Here is an 18,299-nt window from a genome sequence, read left to right as displayed (position 1 = left end):
GCTGCTCTCAGTTACTTTACCAGACCAATCATCAACAAAACTGCTCATCACCACCGTCTTCAACTGCCATTGAACTGCTCCTTATTACAACAGACGAACGATACCCACTGCCTCGCATAAGCTGTACAACGTCCATCCGTACTACTATCATCATCACCATCGCGTTAAACTCAAAGGCATCCGCACCAAACAAAGTCGCGTCATTGCACCGCCCGACGAGCTCCTGAAAGCACATCCATCTAGCCCTCGAGTCTCACCCACGACTCGATCCACGAGCTGTATTGAATTACCACGCCCATCTCGCCCGCCCATCCACCAACACCACGCGCAACAAGACTGCCCCCCCTGAATCGACGCCACTGAGCCAGCGTACATTGGCCTAGTAGCACCAACACAGCAGTCATCTTCAAGCCATCTCTCATCTTTTCGTGGTCCCTTTCGCGCTTGCTATGCCCGAGGGCGCCTCCTCACCACCAACAACGCCAATTCACCCAGTGTCTCCATCACCACCCAGCCTCAATCCCGCGGACAAGCACCGAGCCTCTCGCCAACCATCCCTCAAACGCGCTCCAGCTAGCTCCAGCAGCAGTGCACTCAATCGCCATGATGGACGCAAGATCACGCCCACAAAGGCCAAGGAGCGTCCTGTGACCGAAGCGATCGCCTCCACAATCTCCAGCATATCGCGCCATGCCTCGACTAGCATCGCGTCTGGTCTTACGTCGCTGAGCTCTGCAGCCGCAGCCAGAGTTGGGCATCAGAGCCAGCCGGACGCCATGCCGGCACTCAGTACCTCACCAAGCCCTATTTTCGAGGCTATGGGAGGCAGGCGACCAGAGGCGGCTGTACATGATGACATCTTTGTTGAGCAGCTGTCTGCGCTAGATGAGAGAATCCCCAGCAGTGAGGGCGTCTCCTGGGCTTCGTGGGACCGACTACCTGCTCGTCGCGCTCTCATCATTGCGTACGTCACGGGCGGTCTGCAAGTCTACTGCCTCGAGGAGGATGGACAGCTCGCCGAGGTCATCAACTTTCAGCAGATACTCCTGCCAGGCGATCGAGTAGCTGGACGTGTCCTCTGCGCTCGCGTTCAGTGTCTCGAGGGCAAGCAACCACGGTTGCTTATTGTCACGGAGGGGACTGGATCGACGTATGTCCTCTCGACCTGCTCGCTGGACTCTCAAGTGGTCGACACATCAAGCGTGTTACCCGCGGTCGCCAGCGCGAACCCAACGGCAACGACGCCTGCGTCCGCCTCTATGCAGCTTACGTCCAGTCACCTCGCCATCGGCCAGTCGCAGCCACCCGCAATCCATATACTCGATGCTGTAACGCTACGGCCCTGTCTCGGCGAAGCCATAACGGACGTGAGCAGCTCCTCTACCTCAGGCGCAACACCTCCGCCGTTCCACCTCTCCGGTCGACTCCTAGCATACGCAAGCACTCAGCAGGATCGCAGCACTAATGTCCTCGTGAGCAACGCTGAGGCTCGAAGAGCCCCCAGCGGCACCCACGCGCCAGTCTTTAGTCCTGGTGTTGAGTCTGCGAAGATGACAACAGAGCAGATGCGCGCTGCGGCTATCGAGATGGGAGCACACGCGGGCGACGTGGCGAGGAAGATGGGCGGTGGACTGTTAAGCGGGGTCAAGAGTGTGAGCGAGTGGGGTAGCAATTACGTTCAGGGTGGAACGAAGTCTTCGGCCGCTCACGTTGAACAGGGGTCGCCATCTCCAGTCCTGCAGACATCTCCCTCACCCAGCCTGGTATTACAACGTCGGTCTGCAAACGGCCAGTCACCGTCCGCGACAAGCCAGTCCCTCGACGCTACGACCATCCGAGTCGTCGAGCTCTCTCCCTCTCTTCCGCTCATTGCCTCCTTCAGGAGTAGCAGCGAGAATACTTCAGCGGTGAGGCTGAGCAGCAGCGGTTCGTTGATCTTCGTGGCCGACGTGCTTGGGCACGCCTTTCATGTCTACGAGATACGATCCCGTCCTGCTTGCATGCGAGGCAGCGCGGCCACCCAGCCGCCCTCGGTGCTGCACCGCCTTAAGCTACTGCGCGGTGTCACACCGGCACAGGTTTCTGATGTGCTGTGGTCTCCCAATGAGCGCTGTATAGGCGTGCTGACAATGAGAGGGTCAGTGCATATCTATAGGCTCGGACCGCTTCATGGGCCGAGAGCCAAGCCCCTCGGAGCGACTCTCACTAGCTACGCAAGGACGGCAAGACCTTCTGCGCCCCGTCAGGAGGAAGATACACACCACGGCTCGGATTCACTCATTGCCCCTCCTGTGGCCTGCTTCACCTCACACGTCAAGCTCACCAGCAGCGGTGAAGACAACAGCGCCTTTTCACCATCGTTCCTGGACATTCTCACCTTCCATCCCCGCATATCGGCACTGACGCTGAGCCGGGTCGGCCCTCATCCCTCCAGCCTCGTCGGAGTAGGTGTCACCTCGTCTGCAACAGCAGCAATGGTTGCAGCGGCGTCAAGCGGCATGTCTGGCCTCACGGCGATGATGAGACGGCAGAGCGTGGGGACGACGGAGGAGAAGGGAAATCAAACTGTGGCGTCGCGAGGTCAGCAAGCAGCATCGACTCCTCGCGCAGAGATGCCAAGAGGACAATGTCGTGCGGTCGCCATTTGGACCAGCCTAGCGCGCGTACACGACGCGCCGGAGGTACGACCTGCGCCTGCTCTTCTTGCCTCCACGCCTCCTAGCAAGCAGCCTCGCCCAACCTCAGCTGTTTCTCCATCCCGCGGCTGGGTCTCCTTAGCAGAAGTCCACACCTACCCGCGCGGCCCACGCGCAATGCCCACCCCACTGTACTTCTCGCACCAGATGCACTTCAGCGCTTTTGTTCACCCAAAAGGGGTGACAATGAGGGCCGAGCCCACGCTGATGGACATCTGTCGCGCCGCCACCCGTGCCCTCGACGTGTGCGAGACGGTCCAGATCACGGGCGATAGCTTCGACGCTGGACTCGCAAGCGCCATGTCTCCAAGCGAGCGACACCTTTCCCCACCTTCCCCCTCCTGGCCGGGCTACCCCTCCTCCCCCTCGCATCGCATCCCCTCCTTCCCACAAGGTCAACCAGCCCGCCGCCCCAATTGGCGGACGGCTGCTGCTGACGGGATGAGCATCCCGGTCCGGCTTGGACAGAGGGCTGGGAGTGCTGCTATTGGGGCGGCGAATGCTGCACGACAGCGACAGCGTGGGCAGAGAGTGGGTAGCCCGCTACGAGGAGAAGCCGGGTCCCCATTACCGTCCATCAGCTTCGACGAGGACGTCTCGTATGATGCCTACCTCTTCGCTGACGCGCGCAATGCTCAGCCGAGCCCGAATGGGAGCATGGCTGCGCGAGGTGCTTCTTCGATTGAGGAGGATGGGACGGGTACTTTCTCTTCTTCTGATACGCCGCCTACTGCAGGGAGTGATCATGATGAGCAGCATGGCGGGAAGAGGTGGGGTGGTGACGGCGATGGAGAAGGGGAGGAGGATGATTGGCAGGCTGCAAGAGGGGAACAGGAAGACGTGCAGGGCGACAGCGCTGGATGGGACTCGTTTCCCGATGAGGAGTTTGGAGGGAGAGGAGTGGCGAGGAGAGGTGCGGGACAGACCGCTACCCGAGTGAAGGGGCCGAAAGAGAAGGCGTCGGACGACTTCTTGGTCGGGCACATGACCATGGACGAGGAGGCTGGAAGTGGAGCTGTCAAGGGCGAGAAGTTGCCGAGCTTCTCGCGCAAGGTTGGGTCCACAACGGCCACGACGGCTACTGCTGGGGCAACGAAAGCGACGACTGCCACTGCCGCTGCACCGATGGATCTGGCTGGCGTCTCGGCTACGTCAAGTCAGAAGCGTGAGGAAGCCAACGCCATCAGCAAGACTGTGGCCGCTACGTCATGGGCGAGTAAAGAGTCGTCTGCCGCTTCAACAGCTCCCAAGGCGGCAACGAACAGCTTCAGCTTCGCGTCTACGAAAGCCCCTGCCTTCACATTTGCTCCGCCTACCGAGTCCAACAAGACGGACAACCTCGCCTCCAGCACTGCCTCCTCACTGCCGAAGAGCAGCAGCCTTTCATCCTCCTCATCCACCACTACTACAACAAGCAAAGTTCCGCTTAGCAACGCACCACGCTCAACAGGTGGGCTCGACCCCTTCTCCAGCAGCGGCAAGGCTACTGCGACCCCAATCTCTTTGCCTGGCTCCTTGCTCCCCTCCTCATCGCCACCGACGTCCCGGCCCGGCTCATCTCCTACGCCGTCGAGTTTGGGGTCGTCGAGCTCATTACCGAAGAAGATCTCCACGTCTGGCAAGAGGAAGTAGGCAGGCGGGTGCGACGGATCGATCGATCAAATGAAGGTACGGTGCTACTCTTCCTGTATTTTTTGCTACATCTACTCTATTCATCATGCCGCGTACGATTGCCCCGCTCGCTTTTGCTTGTTCAGGCTCGCCGCTACAGACAAGGGAGGAGAATAACGTACAGAGAGGAGGGAGGACAAGAGGTTGGCTCACGCCTTATTGAGATTCGAGAAAGCGCAAGACGACGTCACACCATTTCTCTGGCCTGTCGAGCATAGGCAGATGTGATGCCCCTTCGATGGCCTGGAAAGCCACCGTTGCCCCACTTTGCGCCTCCTTGACCTTTTCAGCCAAAGCAGCTAGCCCTTTAGGGAGGGCCCCATCCTTTTCGCCCGCGATGAGGAGGGTAGGCTTCTTCGCTATTGCCTCGAGCAATCCCGCCTGAAGCAAGTCGTACTTCTGTAACGCCCTCGCTCCTTGTTCAAAGCCTCGCAACTCCGTCGAAACAATCATGGCGTGCGCTTTTTCCCTCGCTTTCTGTTCCTCCTCATCACCAGCCTCCTCCTCGCCGTACCATCGCGCGACCGTGGCCTTCGCGATAGCCTCCATCCCCTCCCGTTTCGCCAGGGCGATCCTATCCTCCCAGGCATGGAAGTTTGCTTCAGGACTAGCGGCTTGCGTGTCGTTGGCGATGATGCACTCCGTTCTCTCTGGGTGGCTAATCGCAAAGCTGAGCGCCGTGGCCCCACCCTGCGAAACGCCGATGACGGCTTTGGCCTTGTCGATGCCCAAGGCGGAGAGAACGTCGGCCGCATCGTCTGCCAGCTGTTCGACCGTGCAGGGCTGATCGGGGATGGCGGAGCTGCCATGCCCTCGCTGATCGTAGCAGAGGATGTTGTAGCGCGAGGCGAGAAGAGGGACTACCGAGTCCCACATGGAGACGTTGGTGATTAGGCTGTTGATGAGGAGGAGCCAGGGGGCCTTCATTGAGTGGAAGTGGGTGCGCGTGGCCAGAGTGAGCCCGTCGCGCGTCACGATGCGACCTGTGGCCGGACCGAGGTCTTGTTGAGGGGTCGAGCTGGAGGAGGAGGAGGAGAGGGAGGGAGGAAGGCCAGGTACGGGCACAGGCTCGTTGGCACGGTCGTCGACATCCAGCGCAACAAGGAAGCGGGACACCATGTTGTACACCGCAGTCGTGCCTGTAGCTTCTACTAGCAGCTGATTGAGCTTCTCACCTTCTGTCCCTGCCACCTTTCCCAGCTCGTGCTTGAGAGATTCGAAAGTCGCTTCGTCAACCTTGACACTGGACGTCATCTTGTCGGCGTATACAGTGGCCGCAGCCTGGAGAGGGGAGAGTTGACCCTTACCGGCCGCAGTGAGGGAGGAAGATGACGTCTTGCTAACATCTCCAATGCGCGTGAGCTGCTCAGTCGTCACGCCAGCCTTGCGTGCTACGGGCTCGTGGTGGATCCATTCAAAGGAGGCGCGGTTACGTGCTGCTACGCGGAGGATCTGCGGGCGAGGAGGCGGCGAAGGTAGATGGCAGCGAAAAGGCTTGACACAGGTTGGCATTGCGATATACCAACCATGATTTCTCTCACGTCGTCTTGCAAGCTACTACCAGTCCTGACAGCTCCCAGCAACTTGTTCCACCCTTCTGCAATCGGCGCTGCGTTGAGGAGCATCCCGTCGAGTGGCGTGAGGCCCCTCTCCCCACGTCGAGCGCGAATAGCGTCGGCGATGGGCGATGAGCCGGGTGGCGGGTAACAGTACGGTACACGGGGCATGGTGATGGGCTATTGTGAGAAGAACAAATGAAGGAAAGGAATGCGGGGTCGGCTCTCGTGGGAAAGGAAAGTGGAGTCAAAGCCCTCCACGGCGGCCGAAAGTGGAATCGTGAGCCGCGTCTTCCGGTCCTCTGTCCGCCCTCGAAATGGGCGCGAGATGCACGATGGACAAAATGAGATGCGGGCGACGCGACTTTCCCTAGTTGCCTTGCACTTCTTCTCCACCTCTCATCCCATCTCTCCTGACAATGACTACCGCAGACGCCAGCTCATCAACAGCAATGTCACCTCGCAGCCCTCTATCCCTGACCCTCATCGCGGCACTCAGCCCCACAAATGGCCTAGGCAAGGCCGGGGGCCTCCCCTGGTCCCTATCAAAAGAGATGGCCTACTTCCGCAAGGCGACGAGCCATGTCCCCGGCCCTTCTTCATCCTCAGCCTCCTCCCCCTCCTCCTCCTTCCCCTCGACTGGTGCCTTGTCCACTGGAAACACAGCGCAAAATGTGGTCATAATGGGTCGCAATACATGGGAAAGCATTCCGCCCAAATTTCGCCCGCTCAAGGGGCGAGTCAACTACGTGGTCAGCCGTACAGCGGGGGACAAGAAGCGCGAGGAGGAATTGGGCATCGAAGAGGGGAAAGGAAGCTACTGCGTTGCATCGTTGCAGGCTGCGCTGGAGCATGTACAATCAAAGGACATCGCAGATGCAGGGAGGGTCTTCCTCATTGGAGGAGCACAGCTGTACGCTCAAGCGATGAAGGAGCTTGGTCCCTCTTCCTCCCATTCCTCCTCAGCCACGCCAGCCAAGCTAGATCGTCTCCTCATCACCCGTCTCGTGTCGCCCAATTTTGATTGCGACGTCTTTCTGCCGGAGTATCGCACCAAGCAACAAATTCAGGACGATGCCAGCATCGCTGGCTCGGAGGCCGATCCAGCTGCGACTGGCGGTGAAGATAAGCAGCAGCAGCAGCCCCTCAACGTCGCAGAGTGGGAGAAGTGCGGGTCCACTGAGCTTTGCGAATGGTTGGGCAATTCAGATATCGAAGGGGTGGGGCAGGGCGTAGTTGAGGAGAAGGGGGTTAAGTACGAGTTCCAGATGTGGAAGCCTATAAGACGTTGAGGGCGAGAGGTGGCAAACGTGTAGGATGCAAATACGCAGACATGCCTTGCAATGAGGTACACTCGCATTGATATCTAGAAGAGAGCGTGGGATGAGAGGCCGGTGAGAAGACGAAAGAGTGTGTAGGTGGGAGAGGCCAGCTCATCGACAGTGCGAGCACGCACGTCGAGGGTCGAGTGGGTAAAGGCGCCCAGAGGGAGGCGGTAGAGTAAGCCGTAAGGATTGGAAGACGAAAAAGGGTCCGGGAGGCATCTACATGCCACAGGTGCGGCACCGAGGGGGTATAGCGATGTCTTGTCCACTCTCTCCGCCCACACTACGGCGTCCACACCTTGATGGTCATATCCACGCACGTAGTCACCACCGCATTGACCGTCTTTCCCCCCGCTTCTGCACCTCCTGACGTACCGTTGATCTTGGACGGCGCTCCCCCACTCGGCCCACTATCCGGCCTAGGCTCTGCAGCTTCACCGCCAGCTTTCGCCCTCGCCCATGCGATCGAAGTGACGAAGTGGCCATGCGCATCGATCGTCTTACTACACCTTCCCCCACCCGCGCCTAGATCCCACACCCGCAGCGTCTTGTCGTCGCTGACTGACAGTAGGTACTTGCCATTGGGCGACCAGACTATCCCGCGAATCCAGTTGTCGTGCCCGACGAGGGTACGCAGGCAGGCGCCGTTGGAAGAGTCCCAGATCTTGATCACTTTATCCCTTCCCCCCGTCGCGACGTAGAGCCCTGGCGTCGTATTATCCGGTTTTGCCGGCTTAATGTCGCCCAGCTCGCGAATAGCGGGGTACGCAGCGAGGGGCGCGAATGCCAGGCATTCCACTACATGTTCGTGGCCTCTAAGCTCCACCTTTGTCTCGCCAGTCGCTCTATCCCATATTCTGCCCGTCTGGTCATTCCCGCAGCTCGCTAGCAGACGCCCATCGCTCGATGGCTGGACGCAGCGCACCCAGTCGTTGTGCCCCGCCAAGGTCTTTGTGCAGTAGCCTGTTGCGAGCTCGAAGATCCTGATGGACTTGTCGCGGGAGCCGGAGACTACGTAGTCGTCGCCGGGGAGGAAGCGGATGGAGGAGACTGTATGGTCATGACCGTGGAATGTGGACGTGCAGGCCCATTGCTTGTCGGAGTCCCCTGTGCGTGAGCGGAGGGCGTGAGGGGAGGGATGAGGGTGAGCGGCGGGCTACGATGCTGGAAGGGACGAGATTGGCAGACTCACAGATCTTGATACTCATGTCTGACGAGCATGAGGCTGCGCGGCAAATAGACGGACGGGGGTCAGCAAATAGGACAGAGGCGGAGCTCACCCTCGGTCCGCCCTCACTCACCTAACAACCGTCCCCTCGAGTCAAAGTCCACGTCCATCACCGGCTTCGTATGCCCCTTCAACGTCCTCTCAAAATCGCCCGTCTCCCAATCCCAGATCTTGATCGTCGTATCCTCTGAGCAGCTCGCGATCTGGTTGAACAGCGGGTGGAAAGCCACCTTGGCTACAGGACCACGATGGCCCTGCAGCACATGCCGAGGAGGATTGCGGGGAAGCCAGTCGTTTTGCGAGGCTGATCGGCGAGAGGTGGGAGCGGTCGCTAGTCTGTGAGAGTGATGAGTGAAGGGCATATAAGGTTGGGCGATGAGCGCTTGGACCTCCTGACGCCCCCTCCTCTTTGCTGCGAATCAACTCACTCTTCTGTCAACTGTGCATTGCGTTGCTCGAGTTCCATGATCTGAGAGTGCGGTAAGAGGGAGTATATGCTGTCCATCAGCACGCCGTTTAGCCCCCCTCATCTCTGCGCCTCACCTTCTTCTGCAGTCTGATCACACTCGTCCACTTCTTCTCCAGCAGGCCCGCATACTTTGCCTTGGGATCCGAGACGAAGCCCTCCTGGCCAGCCTCCTGCTGCAATGCTTCAAAGGTTGCGGTGAAGCCTTGTGTTTTGCAGTAGTCAAGGAGGGACTTGTGGCTGCGAGCGGGCACGATAAAGCGATGATCATCAGCATGACGGTGCGTATATGCGGTCAAGTAGGGCACCTACAGCTCATCCTTCTGCCGCTCCGTCAGAGAACTGGACATGGCGATGGAGTCGTCGCAGCTGCGCCTTGTTTCACAGAGAGGCCAGCGAGCTCAGGTTTCAAGGCTGCTCGGCCCCTCTGCCTTTGATGATGCGGCGGCCGTATGCTGCAAAAGCAGAAATGATGATGAGGAGTACGATGGCAGCTTGCTCGGTTGTTGTGAATTGGTAGATGCGGGGACGGAGAGAGAAGTTGCGAATGGACCGCCCGCCCGCCTCAGCGAGATCCGGCCGCCGCCCTTTCCACTGAGAGCCCTGACGAGGCCGAGACGAGCTCGTCTCACAGTCGAGGTGTGAGACGCGGAAGCGCGGCAAGGCTTGGATGAGCACGAGCCATCCATCTCGCGTTTTGCAATCCTGCATCGCCGCCGTCTTACATCGGGTGCTTTTCGGTCCTCCTCGCACCTGAAGCTTGTCAAAGAGCAAGGGAGATGATCATGGGGAGAAAGCCCAGGCCTACCATCTGCGCAGCTCTGCCACGTGAAGCTGCTGAGCGCAGACGACCTGCTGCGCAGTGTGAAGCAGCTTAAGCGCTTCATCGTCACCATCCCCCAGCCGCCCTCTGCAATCGCTATCGATCGACAGCAAGTCGAGAAGAACAGTGTAGACGGTTCGCAGTGCTCTCAATGGCGTCAAAACCGCATATCTCAACTATTCGTTGCATCTCATGCCAGATGTCAGTCATCGCATGTCTGTTGAATGAAGCTCGTCACCTCTTGCCCTTCTGCTTGGCTCGTTTCTTGCCATTGAGCCGAAGCCGGAAAGCGGGCCGCCTCAACGCGCGTGGGCCAGCCTCTCACCTATCTTGCTTCCCATCTTTCCATCACTCCTCGCCAGCATCAAGATGGCAACAACGACCTCTCCCGTCAGCGTATGGTCATTGCTCCCTGTCGACATCGCAGAGACCATCCTGCAACTCGCGGCCACTGGCCATCCACCTACGGCCCGGGCCCTCGCCCTCACTTCCAAAGAGGTTAGTCGCCTGACTGCGGAGGGAAGATGGGGAACAGCGGTACTCAAAGACATGACACAAGCCATGCGCTTTTTCGTCACTCTGATCCATTCGCCGTCGAAGAAGTCGCCCACCCGACAGCAAATCAAGACCAGTCCAATGCATCGCATTCTCAATGATCTGGGCAAAAATCCGCTCCTTTCCAGGCCAGACAAAGCTACAACTCTTCTTCGCAATCTGTACATGGAGCTCAGCGATTACAATGAGACGATCTGGCATAGCTTCGTCGGCGAGCTGCTCGACTATTGCTACGAAGTCCCCGAAACCTCTTCCCAGTGCAGTTGGACGCCCGTCGAAAGCTACAATGGCATGAGCATCACACTCCGCCTCGATGTCCTCAGTCTTGGACCTTCAGAGTCAATCTATTTTTCGAGAATCCGCGGGCATCCAATCTTTGTCTTTGCACGGGAGCTCACCATTGTCATGTTCAACGTACGCGGACTTCCTCCCCGATTGGCTCGCTCGTCCTGGCCTACAGCGCATTCACGGTGTCGGCATCAACTCACAGTCTCCCATCACTGGCCTAGGCATGCCTACCTTCTTCCAAAACTTTCGTGCGGGAAGCACATTACAGCTCGGTCAGCCGGGTCCCAATCATGAGCGGATCTGGAAAGATGAAAAGCCCTGGTTGATTACGCACAGTGAGTGAGCTGCGGGAGATAGAACGAGGTGCTGACAGTGTGCTCACGCAGGAAGTCCCGTCTCTCAGTACGCTATGACACGACAGAGTACGCATACAAGCCCGCCGTAGTACTCGCTGGCCACATGCTCCCTTTCTTGCGCGAAGTCTGCTTCGCCGGCGATAGCGGCAGCAGCGGCATGGAGCTTAGCACGGTCACTGGGAACGCCAACGGTACCGTTCAAGGGCCCTTTATCTCCGTGATGGGCGATGACTCGATGGCGGCAGAGGTACTCCGTGACATGGGCGTGGGGCAGTTCAAGCGGGTGCACTTTACCTGGAACGGCGAAACAGAGCCGCTTCGCTCTGAGCTTGTCGAGAGAATCACGGAAGGGTACGGGTGGGCTCCAGCTGGGGCGTCGAATGCAGACGGGACAGACTGGCTCGAGCAGTATCGCTTCGTGAAGCCGGGTGCCGGAGACATGGTCGACGAAGTTCTGCGTAATGAAGTGGGCAACGACCTCGATCGGCTAGCGAACATCGAGAAGGCAATGGCAGCCAAAGTGCGCCAGCGTCCCGGCGGGGCCGCTTTTGCTGGAAGAAAGCTGAGGTACGCCATTCGAGCGCCGGCTACAGTGGTGAAGCTCGGCGGGGCTCAGGCTGCTATAAGTGCAGACGCCAGACTCGCTTTGTTCTTGAACCGTGCGCAGGGTGGTTCGGGGGCTTGGACGTGAACGCAGGATGGTCCGAAGGCAAGAGGTGAGGGAGAGGCTATCACAGTTCGGGCCCGATTTCCATTTCATCTCTCTTGCCTGAAGTCGAGCTCGCTAGCCCACGCACGGTCCGCCTTGAGCATGGCCGCCCGACGCGCCGCCTCGCTTTCCTTTCGTTCCCTGCCCCCTTACCTCTTTACCAACCTTCTCTGCTCCAGCATTCTCGCCTCCTCTTTGACTCTTCAAGATGGAGGGCGATAAGCCCATGTCTTCTTCACTGCGACTCCCCAAAGAGGTCCTGGAGACTGTCTTCAAGATGGCGGCTCTACACGACACGCCCACTGCAGTCAGCTTCGCTCTCGTCTCGCGCGAGGTGTGCAAGATCACCGCCGAGGAGCGATGGTCCACTGCAGTCTTGCGATCCATGAATCAAACCACCAGATTCTTCTCGACAATGTTTCACAAGCCGCTGCTCCGCAGGAAGAATGCTCTAAAGAATGAAAATCCCAATCTCAGTCCCGCCATCCTCGCCATGTACAAGCGACTAGGCACTAAGCGCTTGCTCTCGAAACCAGATATGCCTCACTACAGTCTCATGCATCTTTACCTCGAGATGCACGACTACGATCCGAGCAAGTGGCACAGATTTTGCTGCGAGCACGCAGATTGGGCCGTCATAAATGTCAATCATGATGACTGGTTCTTCGACCATGATTTCATCGTCAAGGACCCAGAGATTGGAGCTTTCAACATTGTTATCTCTCTACGTACCCTCAGTCTCGGCGCAAAGGAGACTGAAACACATGCCTGTGTCAAGACCTGTGCTCTTCAGCTGCATCCCTGCGACCTGACTATCGTCGTTGATGGCTCCTCGGAGGCAAAATTCTACGATTTCAGCGACTTCGAAGACAGCGATGAGGAAGAAGAGATGGGCTACAATCGACCGCCTCCTTACATCAAAGTCATTCGGAAATGGCTCGCGCGAGAGAATCTGTCTCGCCTTCACATGGTCGGCGTCAATACCAAGTCGGAGGATACGGGTCTACCCTTTCCTTTTGAGGAGCTCGAAGAGTGCCGTGCTGGAAGTGGGCGGACGGCATACTGGAGGGCTCGACTCTCACACAGTAAGTGGAGCGCACCAACTCAGAGCTTCAAGCAAAAGGATCATTGACCTGCTTTGACCCTGGGTGGAGCAGTCCGCTTCGACACTCGCCGCGCTGCCTTGGAGCCTGCCGAAATCACCGCCCGTCGCTTCGCACCCTTCCTTCGAGAGATTGTCTTCGCCGAGGCTAGGCCTGACACCGGTAGCTCTACAGGCGGTCACGGGGCAGGAAGTCCCACCACATCAAGCGACGTTGATTGCAAGGAGAATACATCAACGCGCGCATCGTCAGCTGGTGTTGCGGCCAAGAAACGTGGAACCACGCAGAAGGGGTCAATCGGCCGTAAGTTCGTGTCAGTCTTGGAGGACGGGGAGTCAGAGGAGGCAAAAGTCCTTCAGAACAGCACTGTAGGAGACTTCAAACGACTTCAATTAGCCTGGAATCTACCCGGCAAGACTCTCGGAGAGCGTCGCTCCAACAGCAATAGTGACGGCCAGCACGGCAAAGAGGACCAGGCTAGCCCTCCCAAGCGTCGGAAGTCAAATGACCAGCGTGGCGCGAAGCTCGGTGACGAGAGCAAAGGCGGACAAGACCGATTCCGCTCTGAGCTCGTGGATGCTGTTACCGAGCTATACGGCTGAGCTCCAGCAGGCGCCCCTTATAAGCCCACAAAGGAGGAGCAAGCCAGCTGGCTCGGTCAGTATCGCTTCGCTCCGCCAGAAGCGGGATCCATAGTGAAGAATCTTATTTCACTTCGCAAGAGCTCGCACATGCAGCGCCTGAGGCAAATCGAGACCGAGGTCGTCGACCAGATCAAAAGCGACCGCGCCAGGCTGAAGTCGTACCGTGAGTCGCAACGCAGCTACCACGAGGGTATGGGCCAGCCCGAGAAGGGGCCTCCCACGCCGCCACCGAAGCCACCTGTTCAGCAACGCAAGCTAGCCTTTGCTGCAAGAGCTCCGAGCACGTTGCTTAAGCTAGGTAAAACGACTGCTGCCTTTGAGCCTGAGACGAGGCTGGCGCTCTTCCTTGATCAAGCGCGTGGAGGACCAGGCGCGTGGGCGTGAAGGCGAGCATCAGGAGTGAAAGGGACAGGGCCAAGTGACGGTCGCACTTTTCGATCTTCATCCTCGCTCTATATACTCAAGAGTCTTTTGATCAATACCTATCTGTCGAATCTACCAGACGACGTGCTTGTGATCCTCCGACCCTTTCGTTGGCCGTGACACTCCTCGAGAATCGCGCTAGCCAAGCAACTCGCGTTCTCCGCCGCCTCCGCACAAGCCACCCGGACTCGGCGTATCGCTTGCCTTCTTCCCTTTCCTTCCTACCTTACCTCACATCTCTTCTCCGACCCCGCTTTCCTTCGCACATCACGATGGAGGGCGAGACGCTCGCCGCGGCGACGCCTCGTCTGCCTAAGGAAATCCTCGAGATCATCTTCGATCTGGCAGCCTTGCAGGATAAGGCAACGGCGGTTAGCCTTGCTCTTGTCTCACGTGAGGTCTGCAACATGACCGCGGAAAGTAGGTGGACGACCGTCGTGCTCCGCTCCATGGCCGCTGCAAAGCGCTTCTTTGTTACTCTTGCACACTATCCCTCATCGCCTCGAGACAGTGACGAGCGAAATGGCAAACCGGAAGCAGAGGAACGGCTGCCCACAGAGGTCAGAGAGATGCTGAACTACCTCGGACCGAAGAGGCTCCTTTCGAAGCCTGACTTCGTCCTCAAAACAGTCGACAATCTCTTCATAGAGATGAGAGATTTCGATAGCCATGAATGGCGTCACTTTCTCGACGCTTGGGCTCTCTACATATCCGCCCATGAGGATTCTATGGACACCGACACCCTCTCCAAGGGTCCGGACGGTGGACCACTTCGCGTCCATTTCGATCTTCGCACGCTCACACTGGGCGCAGCCGAATCAGCCTACCATTGCTCGTTGGACAGCTTCCCTCTGCTCCTCATGCCTTGTGAAGTCACCATCGTCATCGATGCCGCTGCAGAGTACACGAGCCTCAGCTACGACTCGGACTCGGACTCCGGCGACGAAGAAGAGCGCGTGGATACCAAGACTACTTACGAACAAGTTCTTCGCCAATGGGTCTGCCGCAGAGAGCTGAAGAGAGTGCACATCATCGGCACCGACTCCGCGTCGAAAGAGGCAGGCCTTGCGTTTCCAGCAGACATCGTCGAAGCCCGACGCGCCGGAAGCAATGCGTCTCTTGGATGGGAGCACCAATGGGAGCCACATCCAGACGTGCACGGCATGTACCGGCGTGTTGGCGTGCCAATCGTTTCGCATAGTGAGTGCTGACAGCGTATCTGCGGCTGCATGAAGAGCCTCAGTTGACCCTTCGGTGATACCTTCGCCCATAGTTCGGTACGACACACGCCGCTTTGCATTCCAACCCACCGAGATCGTCGCTCGTCGTCTCGCCCCTTTTCTGCGGGAAATCGTCTTTGCCGACCGGATCAGATGCGGTTCAGATGCAATAGCGGCGGATGGCAAGGAAGAGAGTCATACCTCTAGCACCTCTACCTCCACCTACTCCGGCCCGCGCCACGCAGCTCCTACGTGGGGCGCAGGCCGACACGGTAGCACAGGTAACAACGGCAGCAATGTCGCCATCTCAGTCCATGATGAAGACTCAGAGGAGGCGCAGGCTCTACGGGACTTGGGCGTTGGAGGTTTGAAACGGCTTGAATTTGCATGGGACTTGCCACCAAAGATTCTGCAGGAGCAGCTGCTGCGCAGGGAAAGGGAGAATGGCGCCGAGAGTCACGGCAGTTCTTCCACGCACAGGAAGGAAGATGAACAGGGAGGTTGGCCGCGCGAAGCTCATGACGTGTGGACCCATCGTATGGATGGCGGCAAGACGATGACGTTTCGCTCAGAGATGCACGACGCCGTCACCGAGCTATACGGTTGGGCCCCTGCGGACGCTCCACCCAGGCCAAGCAGAGAGGAGAAGAAGCGCTGGTTGGGTCAGTATCGTTTCGTTGATGAAGAGTCTGGCTCGATGGTCAAAGAGGTGGCGTCCGTTGCGAAGGAACCGCACAAGCATTTTCTCGAGCACATCGAGAGGGAAGTGCCAGTGGAGGTCGAGCGAAGGCGAAAGACTGCCCAAGGGTCGCGACAGAGGGAGCGCGAGTACAATGGGAAGCAGGGAAGGCCAGAAAGGGGACCACTTTCACCGCCTCCTCTCCCTCCTGTAGCGCACCGAAAGTTGAAGTACGCGGTGCGGGCACCCAGTACACTTCTCAAGCTTGGAGACGCTACGGCTGCCTTGGACGTCGACACGAGGCTGGCGCTCTTCCTTGACCGTGCACTTGGAGGGCCAGGGGCGTGGAAGTAAGGTAGACTCAGGCAATTAGCATTGTAGAGAGAGGAGCACAGCAAGAGCATCGTATCAAGGAGCCGCTACAGCACCGTGCTGCACTTTCAAGCTGCTATAAAGCAGCACACGCGCGCACATGTATCACCATTCAATCATCCAATTCATACCCTTCCCCGCATTGGCCCCTGCCCTCATTGGCAGTCTCTACTATCGACCAACACCTCCCGCGCTCAGGGCAGGGCATTCTCCCACACCTTGATGAGCATGAGATAACGCGCACGCACAGAGGTTTTCGACCGCTTGTCCTCCAGTACAACCTTTCGAAGGTGGGTGTAGTCGACTTGTTCTTTCAGGTAGGCCTGCATGCGAGCGAGCGGTCGAAGAGCGTAGGAGAAGGTCAGTAGAGCGTAGGCGATCAGGAGTGGGTAGAGGTACGCACAATGATCTTGAGATCTTCCTCTGTCGGCCAGACACGACGAGACAGTCAGCGACGCCCTTTCGTATGGCGACTTGACTCTACAGCTCACCGCGAGTGAATGGCCGACTTGTCGCCCTTGCCTGACCGCTACCTTTCTTGACATCTTTCTCCGTCTTCTCAGCCTTGACTTGCTTGCGCCGCTTGGTGCCAGAACCTCCGTCACTAGAGAAAGACGAGCCCGCGTCCTGCTGATAGCTGGGATCGTCCGGCGAGGACGAGGAGGAGCCGCGCTTGCGCTTCGTCGTGGGTTGAGGCATGATGGTCGCGATGGTCGTGGTAAGAGGACGGGGCATCGGAGGATGGTTTGATTAGGTGTGAGCAGCCAGATCGAGGGCACCAGGGGAGCGAGGTGGGGGAGATGAGCCAGTGAGAGGCGAGACCTGGAGCGTGCGAGCCGGAGCAGACGACCCGTGACCGACACAGCGCAATGAAGGAAGGCGGCGGCCGGAGATGAGCACCGTCATACCGTACCGCTCGTTGCACTCAAGAAACGCGATACCCTTGCCCTTTAGGTTCGTTACGTCGAGCCTCCGGAGGGACATTGCAGGCTACGTAAGGCAATTTCTCCTCTCTTTTCCCCGCCTACCTTACCACCTCAAGACCAAAGACCTGCATCTGCACCTGCACCTGCACCGATTCTCCAGCAATGCTCTTCAACAAACTCGCCACGCTTGCCGCCGTTACAGGCTTGGCCCTTCTTACGCCGACTCACGGGGCTGCCGACGATAAAGCCGTTATGCAATCTGTTGAGGCTCGTGCCAACGTCCGCTTGGCCACCTGCTGGTACACACTCAACTGCGGTGGTTTAGGTCAGGCCGTCAATGGACCGACTTTGTCTACGACCAACATACAAGGCAACACCTGCGTGAGTCGAGAGCTGACGCGGCTTCCATCTAGCAAGCGAGAGCTGACCTTGACCTCGTTGCACCTCACCATGTCCCTCGCAGTCGTCCATCAAGGCAGCCGCTGGCTCAAAGATCAACAAGGCCTGCGTTGGCTTCGGCTGCTCGGGCAAATGCGTCGACCTCTCGGCGACGGCTTGTTCCCCGGTGCCCAACAATGGGTCCTCCTTCCACAGCGTATGCGTGTGAAGCGAGCGCCTGGAGCTATGAAGTGTTATAGTTCCTGCCGACGAAGCCATTGCGTGTGTTCCAATCAATGCTCGTTGTCTACCTTGATCACTGTTGGCGCGTGGTGTTGTCGAGAGGCGAGGCGAGGCGGTCGGCTGCATGAGACCTGGACTTGAGTCGAGTGACCTCCACGCGATGCGAGTCGATTGTCCCGCCTCCTTTCCTTTCCCAATCGTCTTCGACCTCCTCTGCCGGCATCCCGAACCCGTGGTGGAAAATGGTAGCAGGCCATTGCACTCAGCTCTGATCTAATCAGTATCGCAATCTCGCCATCATCCTTAGCACACAACTATGCCGAGGCGAGCAAACGGCGAAGGGAGCCGCCGCCCTCGCGGGACAGAGCGTCCTGGCCTCTCACCTTCCTCATCCGCTGCCCTCCTCTCCAGTCCAAATCGAGCTGCAGCTGCTCTAGCATCCTCCTCATCTTCTCGCTCTCCGCTATATGGCCTCCCGGGCGTATCAGTCTCATCTTCCTCCTTGAATCGACCCGATGCACCCCTCGCTCCGCACCTGCTATCGGCAGAGGCTCATCTCGGCCGCATGACGCTCACTGCCCCAGACAATATGCTGCGACGACAGGCGCAGGAGCGCGAAAGAGAGAGACGAGCCAGGA

The 18,299-nt window shown here is 58.4% G+C and overlaps 9 protein-coding genes across 9 annotated transcripts; 7 read left to right on the top strand and 2 right to left on the bottom strand.

Annotated features, from left to right (window-relative positions):
• Nucleotides 1–449: 449 nt before the first annotated feature.
• Nucleotides 450–4,328, top strand: BDZ90DRAFT_272606 (hypothetical protein; the record flags this gene model as incomplete). Its single annotated transcript, XM_025508774.1, has 1 exon — nt 450–4,328. One exon carries the CDS (start codon nt 450–452, stop codon nt 4,326–4,328), a length of 3,879 nt encoding a protein of 1,292 aa, XP_025364541.1.
• A 102-nt stretch (nt 4,329–4,430) lies between these two features.
• BDZ90DRAFT_228972 (alpha/beta-hydrolase) lies at nt 4,431–6,017 on the bottom strand. Its single transcript, XM_025504865.1, has 2 exons — nt 5,894–6,017; nt 4,431–5,819 (listed from the first exon to the last, which is right to left on the bottom strand). The coding sequence occupies exons 1-2, from the start codon at nt 5,990–5,992 to the stop codon at nt 4,524–4,526; spliced, it is 1,395 nt and encodes a 464-aa protein (XP_025364540.1). The 5' UTR covers nt 5,993–6,017; the 3' UTR covers nt 4,431–4,523.
• Nucleotides 6,018–6,274: 257 nt separating this feature from the next.
• On the top strand, nt 6,275–7,395 carry BDZ90DRAFT_1057 (hypothetical protein). Its single transcript, XM_025503181.1, has 2 exons — nt 6,275–7,123; nt 7,217–7,395. Exons 1-2 carry the CDS (start codon nt 6,343–6,345, stop codon nt 7,237–7,239), a joined length of 804 nt encoding a protein of 267 aa, XP_025364539.1. The 5' UTR covers nt 6,275–6,342; the 3' UTR covers nt 7,240–7,395.
• BDZ90DRAFT_228971 (putative platelet-activating factor acetylhydrolase ib alpha subunit) lies at nt 7,252–9,476 on the bottom strand. Its single transcript, XM_025504864.1, has 6 exons — nt 9,255–9,476; nt 9,020–9,182; nt 8,905–8,945; nt 8,550–8,812; nt 8,441–8,473; nt 7,252–8,355 (listed from the first exon to the last, which is right to left on the bottom strand). The coding sequence occupies exons 1-6, from the start codon at nt 9,290–9,292 to the stop codon at nt 7,532–7,534; spliced, it is 1,362 nt and encodes a 453-aa protein (XP_025364538.1). The 5' UTR covers nt 9,293–9,476; the 3' UTR covers nt 7,252–7,531.
• Nucleotides 9,477–9,821: 345 nt separating this feature from the next.
• BDZ90DRAFT_1017 (hypothetical protein) lies at nt 9,822–10,527 on the top strand. Its single transcript, XM_025503156.1, has 2 exons — nt 9,822–10,263; nt 10,325–10,527. Exons 1-2 carry the CDS (start codon nt 9,917–9,919, stop codon nt 10,419–10,421), a joined length of 444 nt encoding a protein of 147 aa, XP_025364537.1. The 5' UTR covers nt 9,822–9,916; the 3' UTR covers nt 10,422–10,527.
• Nucleotides 10,456–11,768, top strand: BDZ90DRAFT_1012 (hypothetical protein). Its single transcript, XM_025503155.1, has 2 exons — nt 10,456–10,943; nt 11,012–11,768. The coding sequence occupies exons 1-2, from the start codon at nt 10,634–10,636 to the stop codon at nt 11,653–11,655; spliced, it is 954 nt and encodes a 317-aa protein (XP_025364536.1). The 5' UTR covers nt 10,456–10,633; the 3' UTR covers nt 11,656–11,768.
• Nucleotides 11,769–13,156, top strand: BDZ90DRAFT_1030 (hypothetical protein). Its single transcript, XM_025503164.1, has one exon. It carries the CDS (start codon nt 11,882–11,884, stop codon nt 12,803–12,805), a length of 924 nt encoding a protein of 307 aa, XP_025364535.1. The 5' UTR covers nt 11,769–11,881; the 3' UTR covers nt 12,806–13,156.
• A 916-nt stretch (nt 13,157–14,072) lies between these two features.
• BDZ90DRAFT_276439 (hypothetical protein) lies at nt 14,073–16,432 on the top strand. The gene is made up of 2 exons (XM_025508929.1): nt 14,073–15,043; nt 15,117–16,432. The coding sequence occupies exons 1-2, from the start codon at nt 14,116–14,118 to the stop codon at nt 16,094–16,096; spliced, it is 1,908 nt and encodes a 635-aa protein (XP_025364534.1). The 5' UTR covers nt 14,073–14,115; the 3' UTR covers nt 16,097–16,432.
• A 770-nt stretch (nt 16,433–17,202) lies between these two features.
• On the top strand, nt 17,203–17,647 carry BDZ90DRAFT_257035 (hypothetical protein; the record flags this gene model as incomplete). Its single annotated transcript, XM_025507910.1, has 2 exons — nt 17,203–17,421; nt 17,504–17,647. 2 exons carry the CDS (start codon nt 17,203–17,205, stop codon nt 17,645–17,647), a joined length of 363 nt encoding a protein of 120 aa, XP_025364533.1.
• Nucleotides 17,648–18,299: the final 652 nt, after the last annotated feature.

Source organism: Jaminaea rosea (assembly GCF_003144245.1).
Source record: "Jaminaea rosea strain MCA 5214 unplaced genomic scaffold BDZ90scaffold_1, whole genome shotgun sequence".
Taxonomy (NCBI): Eukaryota; Fungi; Basidiomycota; class Exobasidiomycetes; order Microstromatales; genus Jaminaea; species Jaminaea rosea.
The sequence above is the reverse complement of the archived record's forward strand: the minus strand, read 5'-3'. Positions and strand labels throughout refer to the sequence as shown.